The 20,273-nt window shown below is 35.6% G+C and overlaps 2 protein-coding genes across 11 annotated transcripts in view; both read left to right on the forward strand.

Annotated features, from left to right (window-relative positions):
* Nucleotides 1–6,554, forward strand: part of LOC149925149 (oxysterol-binding protein-related protein 3-like) — a 42,490-nt gene extending 35,936 nt beyond the window's left edge. For 2 of the 5 annotated variants that reach the window (XM_090159669.1, XM_090159673.1), the window contains 14 exons: nt 562–810; nt 870–1,134; nt 1,608–1,750; nt 2,080–2,202; nt 2,604–2,717; nt 2,785–2,863; nt 3,316–3,491; nt 3,559–3,771; nt 3,847–3,910; nt 3,995–4,073; nt 4,145–4,286; nt 4,358–4,629; nt 4,701–4,823; nt 4,993–6,554. In XM_090159669.1, the coding sequence (XP_090015795.1) occupies nt 562–810; nt 870–1,134; nt 1,608–1,750; nt 2,080–2,202; nt 2,604–2,717; nt 2,785–2,863; nt 3,316–3,491; nt 3,559–3,771; nt 3,847–3,910; nt 3,995–4,073; nt 4,145–4,286; nt 4,358–4,629; nt 4,701–4,823; nt 4,993–5,104 (2,154 nt within the window). In that variant the 3' untranslated portion in view covers nt 5,105–6,554. The remainder of the gene's footprint in view (nt 1–561; nt 811–869; nt 1,135–1,607; nt 1,751–2,079; nt 2,203–2,603; nt 2,718–2,784; nt 2,864–3,315; nt 3,492–3,558; nt 3,772–3,846; nt 3,911–3,994; nt 4,074–4,144; nt 4,287–4,357; nt 4,630–4,700; nt 4,824–4,992) is intronic. The other 3 variants (XM_090159670.1, XM_090159671.1, XM_090159672.1) reach the window with 3 other exon arrangements.
* Nucleotides 6,555–8,575: 2,021 nt separating this feature from the next.
* vari (MAGUK p55 subfamily member vari) lies at nt 8,576–18,342 on the forward strand. 6 transcript variants are annotated; one of them, XM_090159908.1, is made up of 10 exons: nt 8,576–8,743; nt 9,054–9,109; nt 14,537–14,658; nt 14,726–15,088; nt 15,176–15,400; nt 15,468–15,936; nt 16,008–16,210; nt 16,538–16,669; nt 16,733–16,804; nt 16,883–18,341. In XM_090159908.1, exons 2-10 carry the CDS (start codon nt 9,073–9,075, stop codon nt 17,057–17,059), a joined length of 1,800 nt encoding a protein of 599 aa, XP_090016034.1. In that variant the 5' UTR covers nt 8,576–8,743; nt 9,054–9,072; the 3' UTR covers nt 17,060–18,341. The 6 variants fall into 6 exon arrangements, with proteins under 6 accessions (XP_090016034.1, XP_090016035.1, XP_090016033.1 ...); XM_090159909.1 differs by lacking the exon at nt 8,576–8,743 and adding an exon at nt 8,904–8,990; XM_090159907.1 differs by lacking the exons at nt 8,576–8,743; nt 9,054–9,109 and adding an exon at nt 9,566–10,126 and having other exon boundaries at nt 16,883–18,342.
* The last annotated feature ends 1,931 nt before the right edge of the window (nt 18,343–20,273 follow it).

A 20,273-nucleotide genomic window follows, 5' to 3' on the forward strand; every position in this document is an offset into this window, starting at 1 on the left:
ACATGAGGCCGCTGTAGTGCAATTTTGCCGATTCTGGTTAAGCAGACTATTTTATTAGTTTACTCCTGTTACTCCTGCTTTTGAGTAGGAATAAAACGTGTAGCTCCAATACTCTGACCTTGGCGAATAGTTCACAGTGTAAAGTAATTATCTCCAACAGAACAAGCGAATAGTTAAAGTTAGCGTAAAAGGTAAACTATTTTCCACCACAGAATCGGAGTAAAATGACGTCATAATATTACTCTTCTTACCCTACTATGAAATCCCAGAACAGGCTAAAAGTGTCCACCAAATATCTAAGTTTTTTTTATTAAAACGTGGACGAACCTCCGGTACCTAGTATACTAGAGTGGTATCAGCTTGCCTCATGGTTATGGGTCCCCTTAAACATTAGACAATATATTTAAAATGTTAATGACCTGGCAACCAATAATTTTGAGCCAGTCCGCCACAGCCAGAAAGAAGCTAATGTTATCGCCCCATATTCTCGGCATCTGATTGTAATCTTGGTCATACCAAATTTAATGATGGACAATAATTTAACTCTCTTTTTAATGTCAGTTACCAGCTTTAGATACCATCACCATCAAGAAGGAACGCCGACGCTTCCATTTGAAGAAGAACAAAAAGAATACTAAGCCTCCTCAAGCGCCACCACCTCTACCGCCCCAAGACGGCGGACCTCCCAGCCGTGGGGGCAGCACTAAAGGTGGGGTAGAGATTGTGGTTTCCCAGGACCAGTGGGGTGGCGGTGGTAGCAGTAGTGGACCCGATAACGTCAGTGATTCCGGGGATAGTCGCTGCAAAGGGGTATGTTTATGACCTCTCTCTTACCATAACGAGGTTGACCTTTTCATTTTTGGCTGCAGATTAACAATATGCCGATGAAGGATATGGGTTTCTTGAGTTCTTCCCACCCCTCGTTACTGACAAATGAAACTTCAGACCCTAGGCGCGTTGTCGGCGCTACGAGTTCCCGCCATTCCGGCCTACCAGAATCGACTTCGGTGCTCTTCGGAGGTCAAACTGGTATTTGCGGAATGGGCAGCACATCCTCATCCCAGAGGGGTGACTCCTCTCACGGTTCTCTCTTACAACGAAGTCAGGAAGAGTTTCTCACTCTTTCCAAAGATGGTAATCCACAAATTTTTGTTTTAGATCGTTGTTTGTCTTGGGTTGGATTTTCGGGTGACCTTTGTACTACTGCTTCTAACAGACATGTCTAATTTTTGGAAATTAAATGTTTGATATCAGACTTGGCAAATTATCAGTATTTTCAATATATAGTGACAAGTCCTATTAATTGCATACAGGGCCGGACTGGCTAGTAGTTGGCCCCACCGGCTATGCAATCCTTTGGGCCCCATTTCCCATTAATGCCAAATTTTTCCTCTTTGGCCCCCAATTTTAGTTGGCCACGATCGCCGGTTAGCCCCCCGTTCCCTTCCGGGCCTGATTGCATAAGTGAATGCTGGATTAAAACTCATAATTGATATGTCAGCTAGAAGCATTACTTCATACAGATTGATTTTATTACTTGCAATTAGCATTGGAAATAAATGGCAAAGAGGAAATTCAATTGACAACGGTCTTCCTTTCAATTTTAGTTCACTCTGGCTTACGTTCACTTCTGCGCAGTTTGCAAACAGAACGCGAGCGCCTCAAACAATTGCTGGAATCGGAAGGTGGCTTACCCAGTGGTGGGAGCAGTGGTCATCTTATCACCAATCTTCGCAACTCTTTAAATCAGGTAAAGGAATCCTATTCCAATGTACTTTTTCCTCATAAATTTTGAGCTAAATGTTCGAAACTTTTCAATGTTTGTTATGATTTGCTTTTTCTGTAAGCAATGTTGGTTGGTAGTCTTTTCACTGCCAACTGTTTTTGGGACTTGTAAAAGTAGTTCGATACATTTCGTAGATAGTAGTATAATGTCCCCTTTAGTAGCGAAGGTGGCTGAGAATGCTGGCCATAGAAATTATTTATTTTGTTAATATAGAAAAATTAAAACAAACTCTCACAAATTGGGCGCTTTTGTCCGAGAATTTAGAGTAGAGTTGATCCCTTTCCCAATTTCAGGCCATCCAACAAAACACTGATCTGCGCTTGAGACTGAATCGGATCCACGAAGAATCGAATATATCAGCCATGCCCGCCCTACTTAATAGCCCGGCAGGTGGTGATGGGGCTGATGATAATACTGTACGCAATTAATTTGTTCCCTTCTCTGTTACTTTCGTTTGCTTCTTTTTATTTTTTGATAGTTTTTCTAACCCTTGCACTTCTTCCCTTTTGCTAGTTACACCAAACGTAAATATACTTCTATAATAACCGAAAATTTCCCTTAGCCGCTACTTGTCTGCTCTTACTAACAAATGCTTACAAGGGGGGCCCACGGAGTAGATGGCATTGTCTGGAAATGTCTATAAATTAAGGCACAATAACTAGTCATTATTATATTATGTAATTTATTGATTTTATTAAACATCAAATTGTTTTCTAATTTTTTATCAATTTTGAAAACTAGGCCAAATTGTAGACATTATCATTTTCTTTGCTTTTCCTATCGTGATTGGCCAACAGTAAATGGCACTGTTTTTCAGTTGGTTCACCAACCATTGCAGCCTTCTGTTTCGCACGAAAGCTCGTCTGTACTATCAACTTCGGAGTACTTCGATGCCCCGGAAGTACCTTCCAATGCCACTACTTCTTCCGAGGTATTTAACCTTTACTCTAAATTATTATTTTGTACTAAACATATTTCAAGTGTTTGTTTTTTATTAGGCATCATTATCAGATGAGGAAGAAAGTTTTCTTAGCGACGTTTCAGATGAAGGCACGGAGTATACTCCAATACCCAGTGGTAATCAATTGTCAATTATTGAATCTTCTTATCAAATCTTTGCTTAAATGTGGACAATAGTTAAAAAAAAGGCACGATTCTTCATGTAGAAGGGTAGTTTCAACTAGAAAAAAACTTAATGCCATCTGTTTGGGAGGCCTCAACAATTTTTGGGATTAACACTGCAACAAACTACTTAGCAACACTGAAAATTTTAAAAGCCGATGGAGGGAGTGACCAATATTGCAGTCCTTTGTGGGGAGGGTGTGCCAAAAATACTAGAGGTTAAATTCCCTCAAGGTGTTGGGATCAACTAAGAAATGGATATTGAAACATGGCTTAGATAAATATTAATATTTCTTGATATGGAAAATTTTATATTTAAAAATCTTTTTCTTAATTCTGACCTTTTAAATTGGTGTCTCCTAGAAATAGAATTTAAATTTTATTTACATGTGTTTTTTTATGTTAAGTAACCGAAGCCACCCCCACCACAAGCTGTAATACCGGCAGGCGTTCAAAACTACCAGCACCCAAGCCTGATATGGGAGATTTTAGCCTGTGGAGTGTTCTATGTAAAAATATTGGGAAGGATTTGAGTAAAGTCAGCATGCCTGTGACGCTAAATGAACCCCTAAATGTTCTTCAGGTACGTTTTTATTGTTAAATTTGTGATAATTTTTTTTTCGATTTATTTTACGTGGTCATTTTGATAGCGATTATGTGAAGAATTGGAATATAGTGAGCTGTTAGAGAAAGCTTCCGAAACCACAGACCCTTACGAAAGGATGGTCTACATAGCAGCATTTGCTGTGTCTCCCTACTCGTCTAGTTTCTACCGTGCTGGGCATAAACCATTCAACCCCTTGCTTGGAGAAACCTACGAATGCATAAGGGAGGATAAAGGCTTTCGTTTTATTGCCGAACAGGTGAGTTTTCTAGATAGGCTAAATAGTGAGCTAAATCAAAGTAACTGACTGTTTGTTTTTTTTTAATTAAAACAGGTTAGTCATCACCCACCTGTTTCTGCATGTTATGCCGAATCCAGCAATTTTATTTTCTGGCAAGGTACATTTTGTGTTCTTTCATGTTTAGTCAAATATTTTTAAAGATAGTGTATATAATAACTAAACAAGCTTTTTTTTATAATAGACATGCGTGTTAAAACAAAATTCTGGGGCAAGTCAATGGAGATTGTGCCATTTGGCAACGTACACGTTGTACTTCCAAAGTAGGCTCACTCCCGTTTTTAATTTTCCAAGTGCCAAAAACTTAATATTCTTCTCTTTTTATTTCAAATAGATTGAATGTGCATTATGTGTGGAATAAAGTAACAACTTGTCTCCATAATCTCTTTTCTACTCAGCGCTCCGCAGAAATGTATGGAGAAATGACCATTAACGAAGTATCTGGCGAAACATCAGCCAAGTTAACTTTTGTTAAAGTAAGGCCCAAAAATAGTATTCCATAAACTCAAGCTAAAGTTAAGAGTGCCTAAATGCTTACATTCTTTAGGCTAGCTACTGGTCTAATAAACGGCATGAGATTTATGGGGGCATTTACAACCGGGACGGAGACGTAGTTCACCGTCTGTTTGGTAAATGGACGGAAGCTCTCTATTATGGCAGCGCTCCCAGTGCCAAATGTGCCTGGAGACCTGGTGCTATGCCTGAAGACTACGAACTCTATTATGGCTTCACGCAATACGCCATCGAATTGAATGAATTGGACCACGAAATGACCAAAATACTTCCTCCCACTGATACACGCTTTAGACCCGATCAAAGGTTAACAAATGTCGCGGTCGTTATTATGTTGGTTGTGGTCTTTGGGCTAAAGAATTATTTTATCCCAATAGGCTGTTGGAAGAGGGAAATATATCAGCGGCTGAGCATGTGAAAACACAGTTGGAACAGGGACAGCGAGACCGCAGGAAGAAAAGGGAAGAGCTAGATATTGAATATAAAGCCCTGTGGTTCAGGTACGTCGTCTTTTTCTAATGGGTTTGTCACCCTGATATCTTATTTTAAGGTTTTATAACATTTTTCCAAGCAATTAAGTGGACGCCCAACTAACTTTGGCGCGCATTAACTATTAGTTGACAAACTATTTTAGATGATAAAGCTCTTTTTTTTATTTTATGATGGCAGCAAAGTGAACAATGGTGGTTCTGAAGAAGAGTGGTTATACGAGAATCAGTATTGGGATAAACGGTCAAACCCTGGTTTTGTGAATATGACTTTTCCAGAGAAATTGTGGTAGTTTACATATAAATAGGAGAATGCTTAACATAACAGAGCGACTTAAATTAGCAAATATTCCCCATTTACGTTCCTTTACCAATGATGACAAAAACAAAATTATATCAACAAATCTACGAAATGCAAAACGCTTATTTTTCTTAGATTATACATGTAGTTCAAGCAAGATATAATGCAAAAACTATACGTACTTTTTTTGTTTGTCTAAAATAATGTCTTGGAAATGAGATAAATATATATCTCTAACGAAATGGAGAACGTCACTTCGTAGTTTCTCTTGGATTTACGATTTTCGAACGTCAACCACTTTTTTAAAACATTGTTTATTATTGAAAGAAAAGGTGTTTATTAAGTCCTTTTAATTTTTTTGTTTAAATTGTATAGATTTATTTTCCAATTTAAATTAGATTTTATAACAATACAGATACTCTGGAAGTTATAAGAGTATATAATTTGTTACGTTATGAGTATTTATGAACAAAGTTAAGTTTATAGTAACAAACTGGAATGTTTATTAGAAAGTACTTAAATTCCACAAACTACATTTTAATAGATACGCATTTATTCAAATTAGACAATTTTTAAGGACAATCTTCGAGGAACACAAAAAAACCATTTTCTTTATATTTAAAAAGAACTCTAGTCTTAAATCTACGCTCTTGAATCCATGTCAGAGTTTATAAACTTAATTCTTTGTGGCCTGACTTATAGATAAGATAGATTTAAAATAATGGTAGTTAATTTTTGCATAATGAAATTGCCCAAAAACCAAAAATACATTTACAAGTACAGAAATCTTGGCTATAATAAGCTGTTGTTTTTTTTTTTGAGAACAAACGTATGGTGTCGGCCAAAGGTCTTAGCCCCCCAACACCAAAACAAGCTGTTGTTGATAAAGAAACCTTGATGCTATTTATTTTTGGTTCTAAAAGTCAGTGCCAAAAATTCTTTTAACGTTTTTTAAATAGACCATTTTTGGTATGGTGCAAAATTTGTTTAATTTTACATAGCTAAACTGTTGCTATCCAAGAAATATTGAAAGTAAAATAATAAAATGAAATTTAAAGGGCGTGATTTTATAAGATGTAAACGTAACTCTTCGTCTTCATAAAACACATCAATCCTTTAAGAAATACTCTGACTTGTTCAAAAAGAAAAAAAGCATGTAATAGAGATATACGAGTCTTTTTGTTCTTTTAGAAAGCTTAATGAAACTCTTTAAGAAGCACCTTATTAAGTAAAGTAAATGAAATACTAAGCCCAGTTTGTAAATTAAACATATTGGCACTAATTAAACACTATTAAGGAAAAGGCCTGATATTTAGGTGCTTCTATGTATAATAATAAGTATAGATATTCTTGTGAAAAAATATAATTATAAAAAAAATATAAAAAGGAGAGGAATGGACTAGTGCTGTATGATAGTTGTAAATAATTACGATCATTTCGAGTCTTTCGTGAAAAAACTACAAATTCGCCGCTTTTGTAGATGCACACTTTGTTATAGGAGCTGAAATTCTACATAAATTGTTTATAGGTTAGTCGTTACTATAAATATAACATCTCGTTAAAATAAACTAGTAAGGCAAAGCCCTAACTAGTTTAATTGTAATTATATCAAGAGTCGCGTAATCGCTTTTAGCATTTAATATTTTGCCATTATCAGAAACTCGTTTAATTAGTCAGGAATGTTTATGTGTTCATTAAGTAAAATTTTCTACTCGAAGATTAGTAAAAAATAACAAAATGGTATGGTTAAGTCGTGCCTTTGATCGTTGGAAAATGAAGACTTATATTAAGAAAAAAATTAAACATTTTCTAGAGTTTATTCTCTTAAATTGCACATTATTCGTATTATCCTGTTCATTAATATATAATTTATATTTCCTAAAGGTAGCGGTAATTAAATATTAAAAGGTACTGCCATGTTATACCCCCAAAGTATGTAATACTCCTATGTGTATAGTTTTTTTTTAAAGTAACTATCTTAGTAATGGAAACATATATCATTTATATATACTTTTCCCCTATAGCTCGCTAGTCACAAATTATACCGCTTTAGCATCTGATTATCTTTTTATTTAAGAATATTTTGGTGTTTGTATAGTTACATAAAACATGGAAAAAGATTTCGTAATTCAGTATGTTTAGTTTTTAATCAGGGTAAAAAAGTATACTTTTGAAATCCAGTTTTTCTTAGTTAAAAGCTAATTGTTGACCTATTTTTAACTTTTTGCCATAATATAAATAAAAGTATTATTGATATTATTGTAATAATTACGCCTAAAACAGCAAATATAACCAAATTTTGGCTCCTCAATACACAGAAATCATTGAAATTCCCCATCTGTGATCCCAAATAATGCAATAGTTATAAGTTGAATCGATTAAAAATGGCTGTGAATAATAATTAAAAATGATAATTCTGTTGAAGTGTTGCGTTATTTCATTTTATATCCAATACCCTTTACATACGAAACCGGGTTTAGTAAACTAAGGTTAATTTTTAAAATTGGGTTTGTAACTATTATATGGTTCTGTTATTGCCATTGAATTATTTAATAATGCTCTTTCAGATGACTATAATCATCAGTAGGCTATAAAATGATTGTCTTTTTTTTTTAGTCGATTGTGACGTGTGGGACAATTCAGTCCTCTTGTCCATGTGATTAATCAGGGGGAGATATGTGTAACGGCCACGCCAACGGGGGGATACGTGGGGACACCCGTGGCGGAAGTATTCCGACCACCCGTTGGGGGATTGGTGGTCTTCCTCAAACGGCCATCCACAAACTCTGCCTCCCAGACGCTTGGGATTACAGGAGTACGCCACTACTGCCGGCAAATGATTGTGTTACTCGCGAACGAAAACTATAGAGTGTTGTCGTCTGATACCATTTTGAAAACTTGTAACGTCACAGCTGTAAAGTTAATAGGGGCCGCCATGACAGTTACCGTTTTTTATCAATAGGGAAATTACAATGGTGACGTCGCAGGGTTTCAGACGACAACACTATAGCTACGCCTCCTTTGGTTTGCCTAGATGTGTGACGGCTTAAAGGGATCCCTCACTCACAACAGGGGAAGGCATAGGGGTAACAAAAAAACTGGTTTTGGAGCACACTGCAAGTCTGCATTTTATGTTACCCCTATGCCTCCCCCTGTTGTGAGTGATGAATTAGACGCTATTAGTTTTTCATCGTCGTTATTCATAAATTTGACTTAATAAATAATGATACTTGCATTTTAATATAATTTTAGCATCGTTTGCTTATATTTTGATAAGTTTATTTATGACTTAGACTCGTTTCGGTCGCGAACACATGGCTTTACAAATATATATCCAAATTGGTAACGCGGTTTTCAACATTCAAATTGAGCGCCTTGGAATAAAATAAGAAAAAGTCAATTTATAGTTTCGCGTTTTAACACAGATGGCGAAAGAGGCTCGTGAAGTTCTGCTTTTTCCGAGTTTAGAGTTCCAGATCCAGACTGAGGCGTTGACTTGTTTATGTTTCAAAGAAGCCTATGGCTTCAAAATTGTCTCGTTTTACTATGGTTTTTTAATTCAATATACATTAATTATTTTAACAGTTTTAGTTTTAGCGTTCTAACTTGTTCTCAGCAAAAAATATCACCGGTAAGAAATGTTACAATCAATTTAGTTTTACAAGGCTTAGTTACATGGCCGCTGGGCGAGGCAAACAAACCCAAAAATGGTTTTGCAATATTCATTTCCTTTGTATTTTTCATGGATGGCTGAATAGTTGAAATTACATAACTGTTACACTTTGTATTTACTGTTCTTAAATTTAGTTTAATAGCTTAAACGAATCGTAGTCAGCTTACTCCAAAATTTTGATCTTTATTGAATGGCCTATGACCATGTAGGTTTTATGTCATCACTGCTATTTTTACCAAAATCAACTAGAATGTTATTAATCTTTCAGAACTAAAAGTTGATGCAAAATGCCAAGCGCCAAGGAAAGCCAAGAAACTGGCCTAGGTATGTAAATTCAAGAAAATTTTAAGAAAATAACTATATCAAAAGTACATAAAGAGATGTTGGGCCCTCCTTTTTGAAATCATCTACTTGTGCTGAGAAGATAATTGATAACCCATCCCTTTAAAACCAGTTTATTATAAACCAATTGCATAAGTTATATATTTTCTAGTTAAATGGATGTTCGTCATTCAATAACTTCATAAATGTAATATTACTATTTAGTTTTACGATATCCGATACAACATCCTTTATTTATCAATTCAAAAGCATCCACGTAACAAGTTTGAGTAAAAGATCTCACGGTTTTGAAGCTAGGTGGCGGTAAAACGTGGATTTACGGCGCGGTTTTTCTCGGTAAAATGAGGAGGGAAAAAATACAAGCCCTCCCAGAATGGGATGGTTGAATCGTTCGCAACGGGGCTTCCTATGCTAGTGGGAAAAGTTCTTTTTCGTTAACGGTAACGTAACCGATCAAAAAGAATGTTGAATAGACTGGCCCTTGAAAAGAATATTCCCCGGGGCTATTTCAGTGTTTTTTGGGCGAAGTTGGCATCTTCGAGATTTTCTCACAAAGACGTGGACGTCGTTTGTAGACGCCGTGCATTTTGACCACGACGCTGTCGGGCCGTTAAAAAAGTCTTTGGCAATGTTATCTTATTTAAGAAATCGTGTCCGTAGAAAATTAATACATTCGGCATGTCCGGTTAATTATCATAAAGCGCATTGTTTCTGACGGAAGCTGTTTTATAGTGACGACAAACGGTTCGTTTAAAAAAAAATCGAAATCGTGCGTTTCGGGGCGTCACCCAGGGATCGAGGTTAGCGTCGTTTTGCGGTTTCCCTCGCTTGGTACGTTTTTCGCGGCCCCTGAAGTTGAGTTTAGCAGTTAGGTTTGTATTTCGCGAGTGTGTCGAAGTTTTTCTTCGTTGGTAACTATGGTGATCTGCGGGAGTCGTAGAGATGACGAAGAGGATTTATTAAAAAGCATAGAAAGACTTAATCAACAAAAACAAGGCAGTAAGTCTTGTTGACTTCTTTTTATTAAGTTTTTACAAACAGCTGCGTTCGTGAAAGTACTTTTAAAGCGTGAAATTATATTTAAAATTATGAACCAACACGTCTTTCGTTTATATTTCAAATCTGTTAACTATTTTTATTAATGGTTTTGCGTTACCCCGCGCGTTTGGAATTATGGATCGTTGAACCCTCTAGTTGATGCACCCAACATTAACGCGTAGTATTATATCATCACTGTAGGCCTATCTAGGTTATTTATGTACCTGTTTTTGTCACTCCCGGAGTTTCTGCATTCGTTAAAAGGGCATGGGAATATCACATCCACCTGACTCGCTTCACTTACTTTTTCCACCCCTTATATATTTTTTTTAGTTTAACTAATGATGTATCTCGACTTCTACATCGTTTTATAACCAGCATTCCCAAGTTGAGAATGTAGAAAGAAAATTTATTATGAGAACACCTACATAGTGTAAAATTAATTAACTGTTAGAAGAATGAGTTAATTATAAACCAGTGTGAGAATGCTGAAGCGAGGGGTCCGACATTTGCAAATTTTGCGTAGGGGATTTTGAATCTCAAAGTGATTTCAGTAATCAGAAACTGATTTCGACATTTTGGAACTGATTTTCGCCCAGTTTTCAAGTGGATTTCAAGATTTCTAAAATAATTTGTCTGTAAAGTGTACGGGGTTTGTACGAATGTCTGAACCCTCGAATTGATTTTTTTTAAACATTAAGACTAATATTTTAATTTAAAATTGCTTTTTTATTCGATTATCAATTGTAAAATCGTATTCACTATGGTAATAATTTATGCTAAAATGCTCACGATAATTTTTAAACCTAAAATGCTCGATATTTGACCTATATTTAAATGAGGGGTCGGACATTTACCAAAATCCCGTACACTTTGTCTAAAATCGCAAAATCTTTTAACTCTCTCTATGGTAAATTAACATTGAAATCCCAAAATCACTTCAAAAAGTAATCATAAAATCGCCAAAATCTCTACGAAATCCCGAAATCCCGTACAAAATAATGGCAAGTGTCTGACCCCTCGTATTTAAAAATAATACAAACTTTTGGTGAATCACGTTGATTTACGCATGATTTTGAGCTGTCACGGGTATAAGCCCAGGGCGTTTTACAATCATGGCGGATTTCTGTAATGTCAGCATCGTGACCAGATCTTTTATCATTTCACTGTACCAGTATTCTGTTCTGGGTCTAATTTATAAATTTTAAATATTTCTCGGTAACAAAATATTCGCTACACCCACAGACTAAAATGTCATTACTTTTCAAACGTTTTGACCTTGTAAATTGGGAGAAAAAAGTTTTGAACCAGTTTTTTTTTGTCTCCCTTTCTAGGGAATTTTGCCCTCGGCGAATTTTTAAATTGATGGGCTGCCCTTTACGCGCGTCTTTTTCTCTGTTTTTGCGTCTTGTCTTTCGCTGAATCACTACGAAGTGCTTCGGCATTAATTTCTCGTAACAAATGATTTTAAACCAGTGTTGCCACACGTCGGGGAAAAGTCAGGGAATTTAAAATGGGCCTAAAAACTCTGGGAATTCAATTTTAGCTTGACACTTTTTATTTAACTCTAGACGTATGACAAATTCTATGAGTATCACTTATTTCCTTGAAAATTCGACTATTTTTTCAACATTGTAATAATTTTTTTACTGAAGTATAACAGGGTTGCCATACGTCAGAGAAATGTCAGGGAATTTTAATAATTTGTGAAAAGTCGGGGAATTTAATAATTTGTAAAAAAGTCAGGGAATTAAATTTCCTCTTGACACTTTTTGAAGGTAATTTCACTCTAGATCTACGACAAATTCTATGATTATCATTTATTTCCTTGAAAGTTTGCTAATTTTTTCAACATTGCAATCACCTTTTTACTGAAATATGAGTTCATTCAAATTTATTAACTTTTATCAAGAATGTATTGAAGTAACTAAGAATATTTGAGCATAGCATTAACCCCTGGTACCATCCTCACAGCTTTTGTGGAGAAAGTTCGTCTGCATTTAGGGGCATTCAAGGTTATACCATATAGCAAACTTGAATGGGAAAGCAGACGAATTTAAGCTCCAAAGGCTGCGAGGATGGTAATCAGAATCCTGTAGTCCAATATTCTTAGTAACTTCAATACATTCTTGCTTTTATTAACAAAATAAAAATTTTGTCCTTAAAAAGTCAGGGAAAATCTCCTAAAATGGTCCGGGAAAACAAGAAATAGTCATTGAATTTGAATCTCAAAATTTTGTGGCAACTCTGTATAAGTCCATTTAATAATAATAATCAGCTAGGCTAATATCCAAGGTACCACCTTAGGCCCAAGTCATCGAGCGACTTTTAATGCCTTTGAACAGGTGGCCGGGCTACAAATTGATTAACTTCTGATTAAAGTAAAATATAAAATAAAAATTTTGGCATTAAAAAGTGAGGGAAAATCTCTTAAAATAGTCAGGGAATAGTCAATTTATTTGAATCTGAAAATTTTGTGGCAACCTTGTAAACTATCAGCCGTTTTAAAACTTTTATACAAGGTGGTTCACACAACACCTTCAATCTACTATATATTTCTGAATGTTGGTCGGACTGTCTGTCTGTCTGTCTGTCTGTCTGTCTCGCTATTGACACCTATCGCACCCAAACCTTACACCGTTGTTCTTATAGGTCAAAGGAAGCGAATCGCACTATTTTGCGCATGGGCATTCGGCCCAGTCAATCAAGCACACCCAAACTTTGCGCACCCTGCGAATAGAATCCCCCACCCGAACTTTGTTCTCATACATGAGCCGTATATGCTTTTGGTCCGCGTGAGGCTATTAAAGAAAATGTTCTCCACGGAATCAAAGTTCTCTCCTGCCGAGTGCCGTACCATCTAATATATCTATTTCTAAAAGTGTGTTTGTTTGTCTTGCTATAGGCGTCCGTACCCTTTGCCCTAGAACTCTCAAATTGGACACATTTGTGGTACGCGGGTCATATACACACGCTTACGCTCTTTCAACTCCGGAGGTTGATTATCGTTCTCCCTGAGTGCCTCTCAATTCGCGGAGAGGCCAGGGGCTCGGTTTTCCGTTGTGGACCTGACCGATGCTTTAATTTTCAGGGGTTCGAAGAGAAAAGTAAATTGTTATGGTTACATTTGATGTCTGAACTTGCGGATTGTTGTTTTTTTGTATTCGAGTGTTTTCAAATGATGTACACAGTATTTAAGAAGTAATTTTTGCGTCCCATAACAACGTAAGCAACTAGCTGACACAGTATTTATGAAGAAGTAATTTTGGCGTCCCATAACATCCTAAGCAACTAGCTGACACAGTATTTATAAAGTAATTTTTGCGTTCCATAACATCCTAAGCAACTAGCTGACACAGTATTTATAAAGTAATTTTTGCGTTCCATAACAACCTAAGCAACTAGCTGACACAATATTTACAAAGAAGTAATTTTTGCGTTCCATAACGAATGGCGGGCTACTCGGCTAGTTTTGAAATAAGGCTGATTTCACATGTAATATAGTACTAAAATAGCTCATTTTAAAAAAAGTGGCAGCTCCTGTCTAGTTGCATTCTCTCGCACTAGATGTCGTTAGCGTATAAATCAAAACAAGTTAGGTAAGCATCAAAATCCAGCCTAAAAGGTGTGGCAAATTGGGAACTTCTCGCGTTGATTAACTTGATTGGCTTTTCGGAATCCCGTGATTAAACATGTGGTTTTGGGAATCCAATAGAACGCTGAACGCAGACAACTCGCCTTTGCTTATAGTCCCCGGAAGCTACCGCCACCTAGAAGCGCTTTTAGAAGCATGTTTGTAAACTTTTTTGTTTACTTTTTTTATAGAGCCGCCACTTGCTTTAAAGTTTTATATAAAAATAATTACTTAAAATGATTAAAACCAGTTTTTAAATATGAACGTCTAACTGCCTCAGTTTGGTCTCGTCGCACTGCAGTTCATCTTATGACGTTATAAGATAATAATACCCATTGGTTGTAAAATTATTTTTAAATTTTTGGGAAGTTTATTTGCATCTTTCCATGGTGTTCCTTGGCATTATGATCCTGATGTTTTTTATAGTTGGGCAGTAATTCATTAACCAACCTGTAAAGGTTGATGAAGTAGATAAAAACTCAATTTTTATGTTAATTCTGTTTAATTCTTAAGCGAATAATTAAATTTAAACTATATATACATTTTCTGAATTAGGAAATCAAACTAAAGAAGTAGAAATTACATAGTGCATCCGGAACTATCAATTTAAGAATTTGTACCAGACTTTTAGTATTGTTTAGTATAGTCTAGTTTTGAAGACATTTCTGGCACATTTTTAATTAACATACTAATTAATATATGTTTGTATTATCTTAAATTTATAAATAATTTTTCAGCTGCGTTTCACCATGTGAGGGAGAATATAGATGATTTAAATGGCCGAGTGGGTGCTAGAGACACGGACTTGATCTTTTTGAAAGGTCTGATGCAGTCTCCCATCATGAGTTCCTTAGTCAAAGTAAGGGCCTAATCCGTAACTAACATTTAACTTAAATATTTTAATCATTTTTCCCTCTGTCCAATAGCTTCAAGACCGTTTAGAAGTCAGCAATAGATCTGTTAACCCAGTCGCTACAGGAAACCAACAACTGGTGAAAGAAGTTAGAACGACGTGTCGAAAAGTGGGTTTGAAAGAGGCACAAGAGTTGGCTGACATTTTAAGCAATCCACATTTCGGTTCCATGCTTGACGCTCATGACATCATTGCCACAAAAAGCTATGAACCTCATAACGAATCTCTGGAGAAACCAAGCAGCTTCCATAACAATTCGCTGGGTGATCCTTCCGGACCAACTGGCTCATCTACCTCAGGCAGCTCACCCACTAATAACCTTCCATCAGAAACAATCAGATTGGTTGGAATTAGGAAAAATGAGGATGAACCATTGGTAAGGATAACTTTTAATATTCATTGAAACTTTTACGTGTCATTGCTTTGTTACTTCTTTAATAATTGTCGCTAATCATCATTACAGGGAATAACCGTTAAAGTTGAAAATGACAATTTATTGATTGCGAGGATACTCGCTGGTGGTATCATCGATAGACAAGGCTTACTTCACGTTGGTGATACCATTTTGGAAGTAAATGGAGTAGATGTTCATACTCCTGAACAACTTAGTGCCCACCTGAAAAAGGCCCACGGAAGTGTTACTTTCAAAATAATGCCTTCATTTCATGATACAATTCCTCCAGCCCCTGTAAGACTGTTAAGCTTTTTACGCTCTACCACAGTTCCTGCATCTAATGGTTGACATCTCTCCATAGTGTTACTTAAAAGCTCTGTACAATTATGATCCTGCCAAAGATACGTTGCTACCATGCAAAGAAATTGGATTGAAATTCCATCAAGGAGACATCCTGCAGATTCTTAATCAAGAAGATCCCAACTGGTGGCAAGCGAGGCGAGTTGGTGTTCTTGGACCCGCAGGACTGATACCATCGCAGGAACTGGAGGAGCGACGCCGGGCTTTCGTCCGCCCAGAATTTGATTATGCTACCAAAACTGGCATTTGTGGGACTAGGGTGACAAAGAAAAAAAGGAAAACAATGTACTTGAGCAAAGCTAATGCAGACTTTGACAAAGCAGAGCTACTACTTTATGAGGAAGTAGCGAGAATGCCTCCCTTTGAAAGAAAGACTCTAGTTCTTGTTGGTGCTCAAGGAGTTGGTCGGCGATCTCTCAAGACCAAATTGATTGCTAGTGATTCTAGACGTTTCTCAGCTCCTTTACCTCGTAAGTTTTATTTTGTCAGCTTAAAGTGTTAGATGCTGGAATAATTAAAAAATAGTTTTGCTCACTTTCAGACACGAGTCGTCCGATTAAAGAAGACGAAACTGATGGCAAAAGTTATTTTTTTGTCACTCGGGAGTCCATGGATGCTGATATTGCTGAAAATAAATACTTAGAATGGGGAGAACATGGTGAACATCTCTATGGAACGAAACTAGACTCCATTAGAGCTATAATAAGATCGGGGAAGATGTGCATATTAGACTGTAATCCTCAGGTATTTATCTAGATGTAAATTTTTTTGCATTAATCTAGGAGCAACAAACACAAGGAGAACGCAGCTAACCTTTACACACGCCAACGCAGTGTTGTGTTCAAATTTCATTGGACAAACTTTTACGCTGAGCGTTTTACGGAAAGGGGAAGACAATTTCCGATTATTCCTCTTTGAAGGCACGACTTTTGACGGGTTGCGTTCTCCTTGTGTTTGTTGCTCCTAGATATGTGGAGAGCTGTGTTTGTTGCTCCTAGATGCGTGGGGTGCTGTGTTTGTTGCTCCTATTCGTTCATAGTGTACTGATAATTACAACGGTGATCTTTACAGTCCTTAAAAATGCTCAAGACTTCAGAGTTTATGCCATATGTTGTGTTCATCGCTGCTCCCCATACAGATCAGCTTCGTCAAATGCATGAATATGGAAAGCATCATGGATATGCCTCTATGAGAAGCTTAACTGTATGTAAACCTGAATTCTCTGAAATTAAAATATTTTTCATAAAATTTTCGTAATTCATTAAGTTTGAACGAGCTATGGGACGACATGGATCGAGACGAGCTAGGACTTTGGAAAGTTTAGCCTCCATTTATGAGGTAATTGAGCAATTCATAGACATTTCAAGTATTTTTTTATTAAGAGGAAATACTAATTCATTAATATTTCATTTACAGGATGATGATCTCCGAGCGACTATAGAAGAAAGTGGCCGTCTGCAACGAGCTTATGAAAAATACTTTGACATTACTTTAGTCAACAACAATTTTGATAAAACTTTCGAACAACTGCGTGAAGCTATTGATGCGTTAGGAACTGAGCCTCAGTGGGTTCCTGTCTCTTGGGTCTATTAATGGCGTCTCAGGGAACAAAATGGGTGAGGAACAACGTGCCAACCAGGCGCGATCAGCTCCAGAGTAAAAAAAAATGGTTATTGTAGTAGGATAAATTTTATATCTCATTTTATATAGCCTATAAATCGCGTTTATATACACATTCCATCATATAGAGCATAATCTCATTTTTTTTTAAAGCAGGTTTAATACTAATCGTTTTTTTAGTATTAACGTTCAACTATTTTAAATATATACGAAGGAATATTCTTCGGAAATTCCGTGCAATTTTATTTTTTAAATTTTCCCTAAAAATGGGTTTTAGATGTAGCTGCGAAATGAATTTTTTTTTTTTTGGCTTTGGCCATCGTATAATTTGTGATACTTGGTACTTACTGAATAAGTATATTTTTTCAATCATTTCATCAAAAATAAGGTCCAAATACTTTGGTGATATATACCACAAATTTAATCCTTGTTATTGGATTTTGATTCTAGTATTTGTTAGTATCTTTCAAAACATTCCAAATATTTTGTTCATGCTATAGTTTTTTAATGGCCGTCCATTTTATAATGTTTACAAAATATTCAAGATAAATATATATATTAAGATAATCTGTAATACTGTTACGAGTTGAAAGTAATCCTTTTTGGAAAGAGAATAGCTTTCAAAATATAGTTTTTGCAAACAGTGGGATATTTTTTAAGGGAATTTCAGCTGATATATGCGTAAATACATTGGTTATCCATGTTAAAAGTCGTAACGTTGTTGAAATAGTAAACATGACAGAGCATTGTAGTAAGTTCATCAATTTGTTTTATCAAACTCGGTGATATTTCATTTTTCACGAAAGACAAGGTAAATTTTCTTAAAAGAATTTATCGGTACAAAAAAACCTTTTTAAAATGAAAATTACAAATGTGCCAACTGAAGTTCAGTTATATGAAAATTTTCAGTTGATTACCTTTTACTGAAATTTAATTTAAAGTCCAGTTATTGCGTATATTATGTTTAATTTAATCAAGAATGGTGATGGTTCAAGCACGACGTACATATTTTAAAAAACGCAACTATTTTTATTGTACATAATTAGTAATTTAGCAATTTATAACTAACAAATTCATTGTATTGTTGCTCAAATGTCGGTGGTTCTACTTTTTATCTGGAAACAATTGTGTTATGTTGAATTATTTTTACACGATAACCAAGTTAAGTATATGTTTTAGCACAAAGTAATTATTTTGTCGCGGTATTCTTATATTCACTGTGACCAATATTTGTATAAAAATAAAGTTATTGAAGTTGGTATAACCTTTGTGTATTTGACTGAAAACTAGTAATTAAGTTTAGTTTTAATGTGAAAGTGTTTAAGGCGGATTGGCTTTAGTGAATCAACCAATGATAGCGAAATGAGCTACACTTAAAAGATATTTAAGGGTAAATTTGGTTGCAAACAGTGTAAAGCTAATATTGGTTCCTGGTTTGAGCTCTATTAAATAGATTCATATCTACCATTTTTCTTTGGGTTTTTGAAATTTTAACGCGGTAAACTTAATTAATTAAATATCAATATTAATTATTAAACTATAAATTTGTTTTACAGAAATAAATGCATTTTTAACGTCCAATTATTGGGAAAATATTAAGGGTTTTAATCAGTTGCAGGTTAAGAAGGGCAAAATATCTAGTACATTTGGCACGACTTTCCGGTAAATCGTCGCCTGAATTTCGAATTTCGCCTATTTTCAATTGAATTCCTAAAAGTTCCTGGGCGTGTTATATTAATCCATTTTAGAAATGTGATCAATGAATATTTCATGTAGATTATTATTTTTAAGCTTCATTATAGCGTATTTTTAGTATTACGCTCCTAAACAATCATCAAATCGCACGCTTATGTACGTCAATGTGGTAATCTCGGTAATACCCGTTCTATACTTACCCTGACTCGCCAAACGGTTTTTTTAGGTATGCCTCACCAAGGCCTCACATATAGTACTTAAAATAAATGATTACCACTGTTTTTAAATCTTATCTATGTTAATTTATTAATTATCACTTTGAAATATAACGCAACAGACGGTATTTATATAACGCGCGCAGGTATATTTAGAAATTGAACCGTAAACAGCCCAATTCGAAATTCCCGCCACCGATTTACCGGAAATTCGTGCTAATATTTTTCCGAAAAATGTACTTGCCTTTCTTAACCTGCAACAAACTATGGCACGCCATCCTGGTCAAAATTAAGTTGAAATATAGGGTGATGGTTTGGAAATATAGGGTTTTGGTTTGAAAATATAGGGTGATGGTTTGAAAATATGGGGTGATGGTTTGGAAATATAGGGTGATGGTTTGGAAATATAGGGTGATCTTTTGGAAATATAGGGTGATGTTTTGGAAATATAGGGTGATGTTTTGGAAATATAAGGTGATGTTTTGGAAATATAAGGTGATCTTTTGGAAATATAGGGTGATGTTTTGGAAATATAGGGTGATGTTTTGGAAATATAGGGTGATGTTTTGGAAATATAGGGTGATGTTTTGGAAATATAAGTTGATGTTTTGGAAATATAAGGTGATCTTTTGAAAATATAGGGTGATCTTTTGAAAATATAGGGTGATCTTTTGGAAATATCGCCATCTCTCGCTTTTGCTTTAAAACTATTATTTGCAGTGCTACCACTCAATTATCATGAAATCAGGGAATGCGACCCTCCTAGTGTTTCGAGAAAAGATAAGTCTATAATGGACGAGGGTCTATTTTTCCAAAAGATCACCCTATATTTCCCAAAGATAACCCTATATATTCAAAAAGGATCACCCTATATTTCCAAACCATCACCCTATATTTCCAAAAGATCACCTTATATTTCCAAACCATCACCCTATATTTCAACTTAATTTTGACCAGGATGGCGTGCCATAACAAACCGTGTTGGACGGTTTATTTTTCACGCATGCTCACAATGAGAAATGTTTCGTAGAAGCAAAGGGAGTCTTGGAAATCAAGGCACCAAGCTCGGTAAAGGGCACGGATATTTCAAAAATGAAAATATCAATGATAGTTGACAGCTTTCCATCATTTTGCCTCAAGAAAGTAAATGGAGAAATAATGTTGGATAGAAAATCGTCATATTATGCTAAAGTACAGGGTGAAATGGCAGTTAAAAATATTGTAAAGCACAAAATCGGCCCATTCTATGAGTCTTTGGAAGATGGACTTTTTAAAGA

This window comes from Leiobunum rupestre, chromosome 10, assembly GCF_980474605.1.
Source record: "Leiobunum rupestre chromosome 10, qqLeiRupe1.1.hap1, whole genome shotgun sequence".
Lineage (NCBI taxonomy): Eukaryota > Metazoa > Arthropoda > Arachnida > Opiliones > Sclerosomatidae > Leiobunum > Leiobunum rupestre.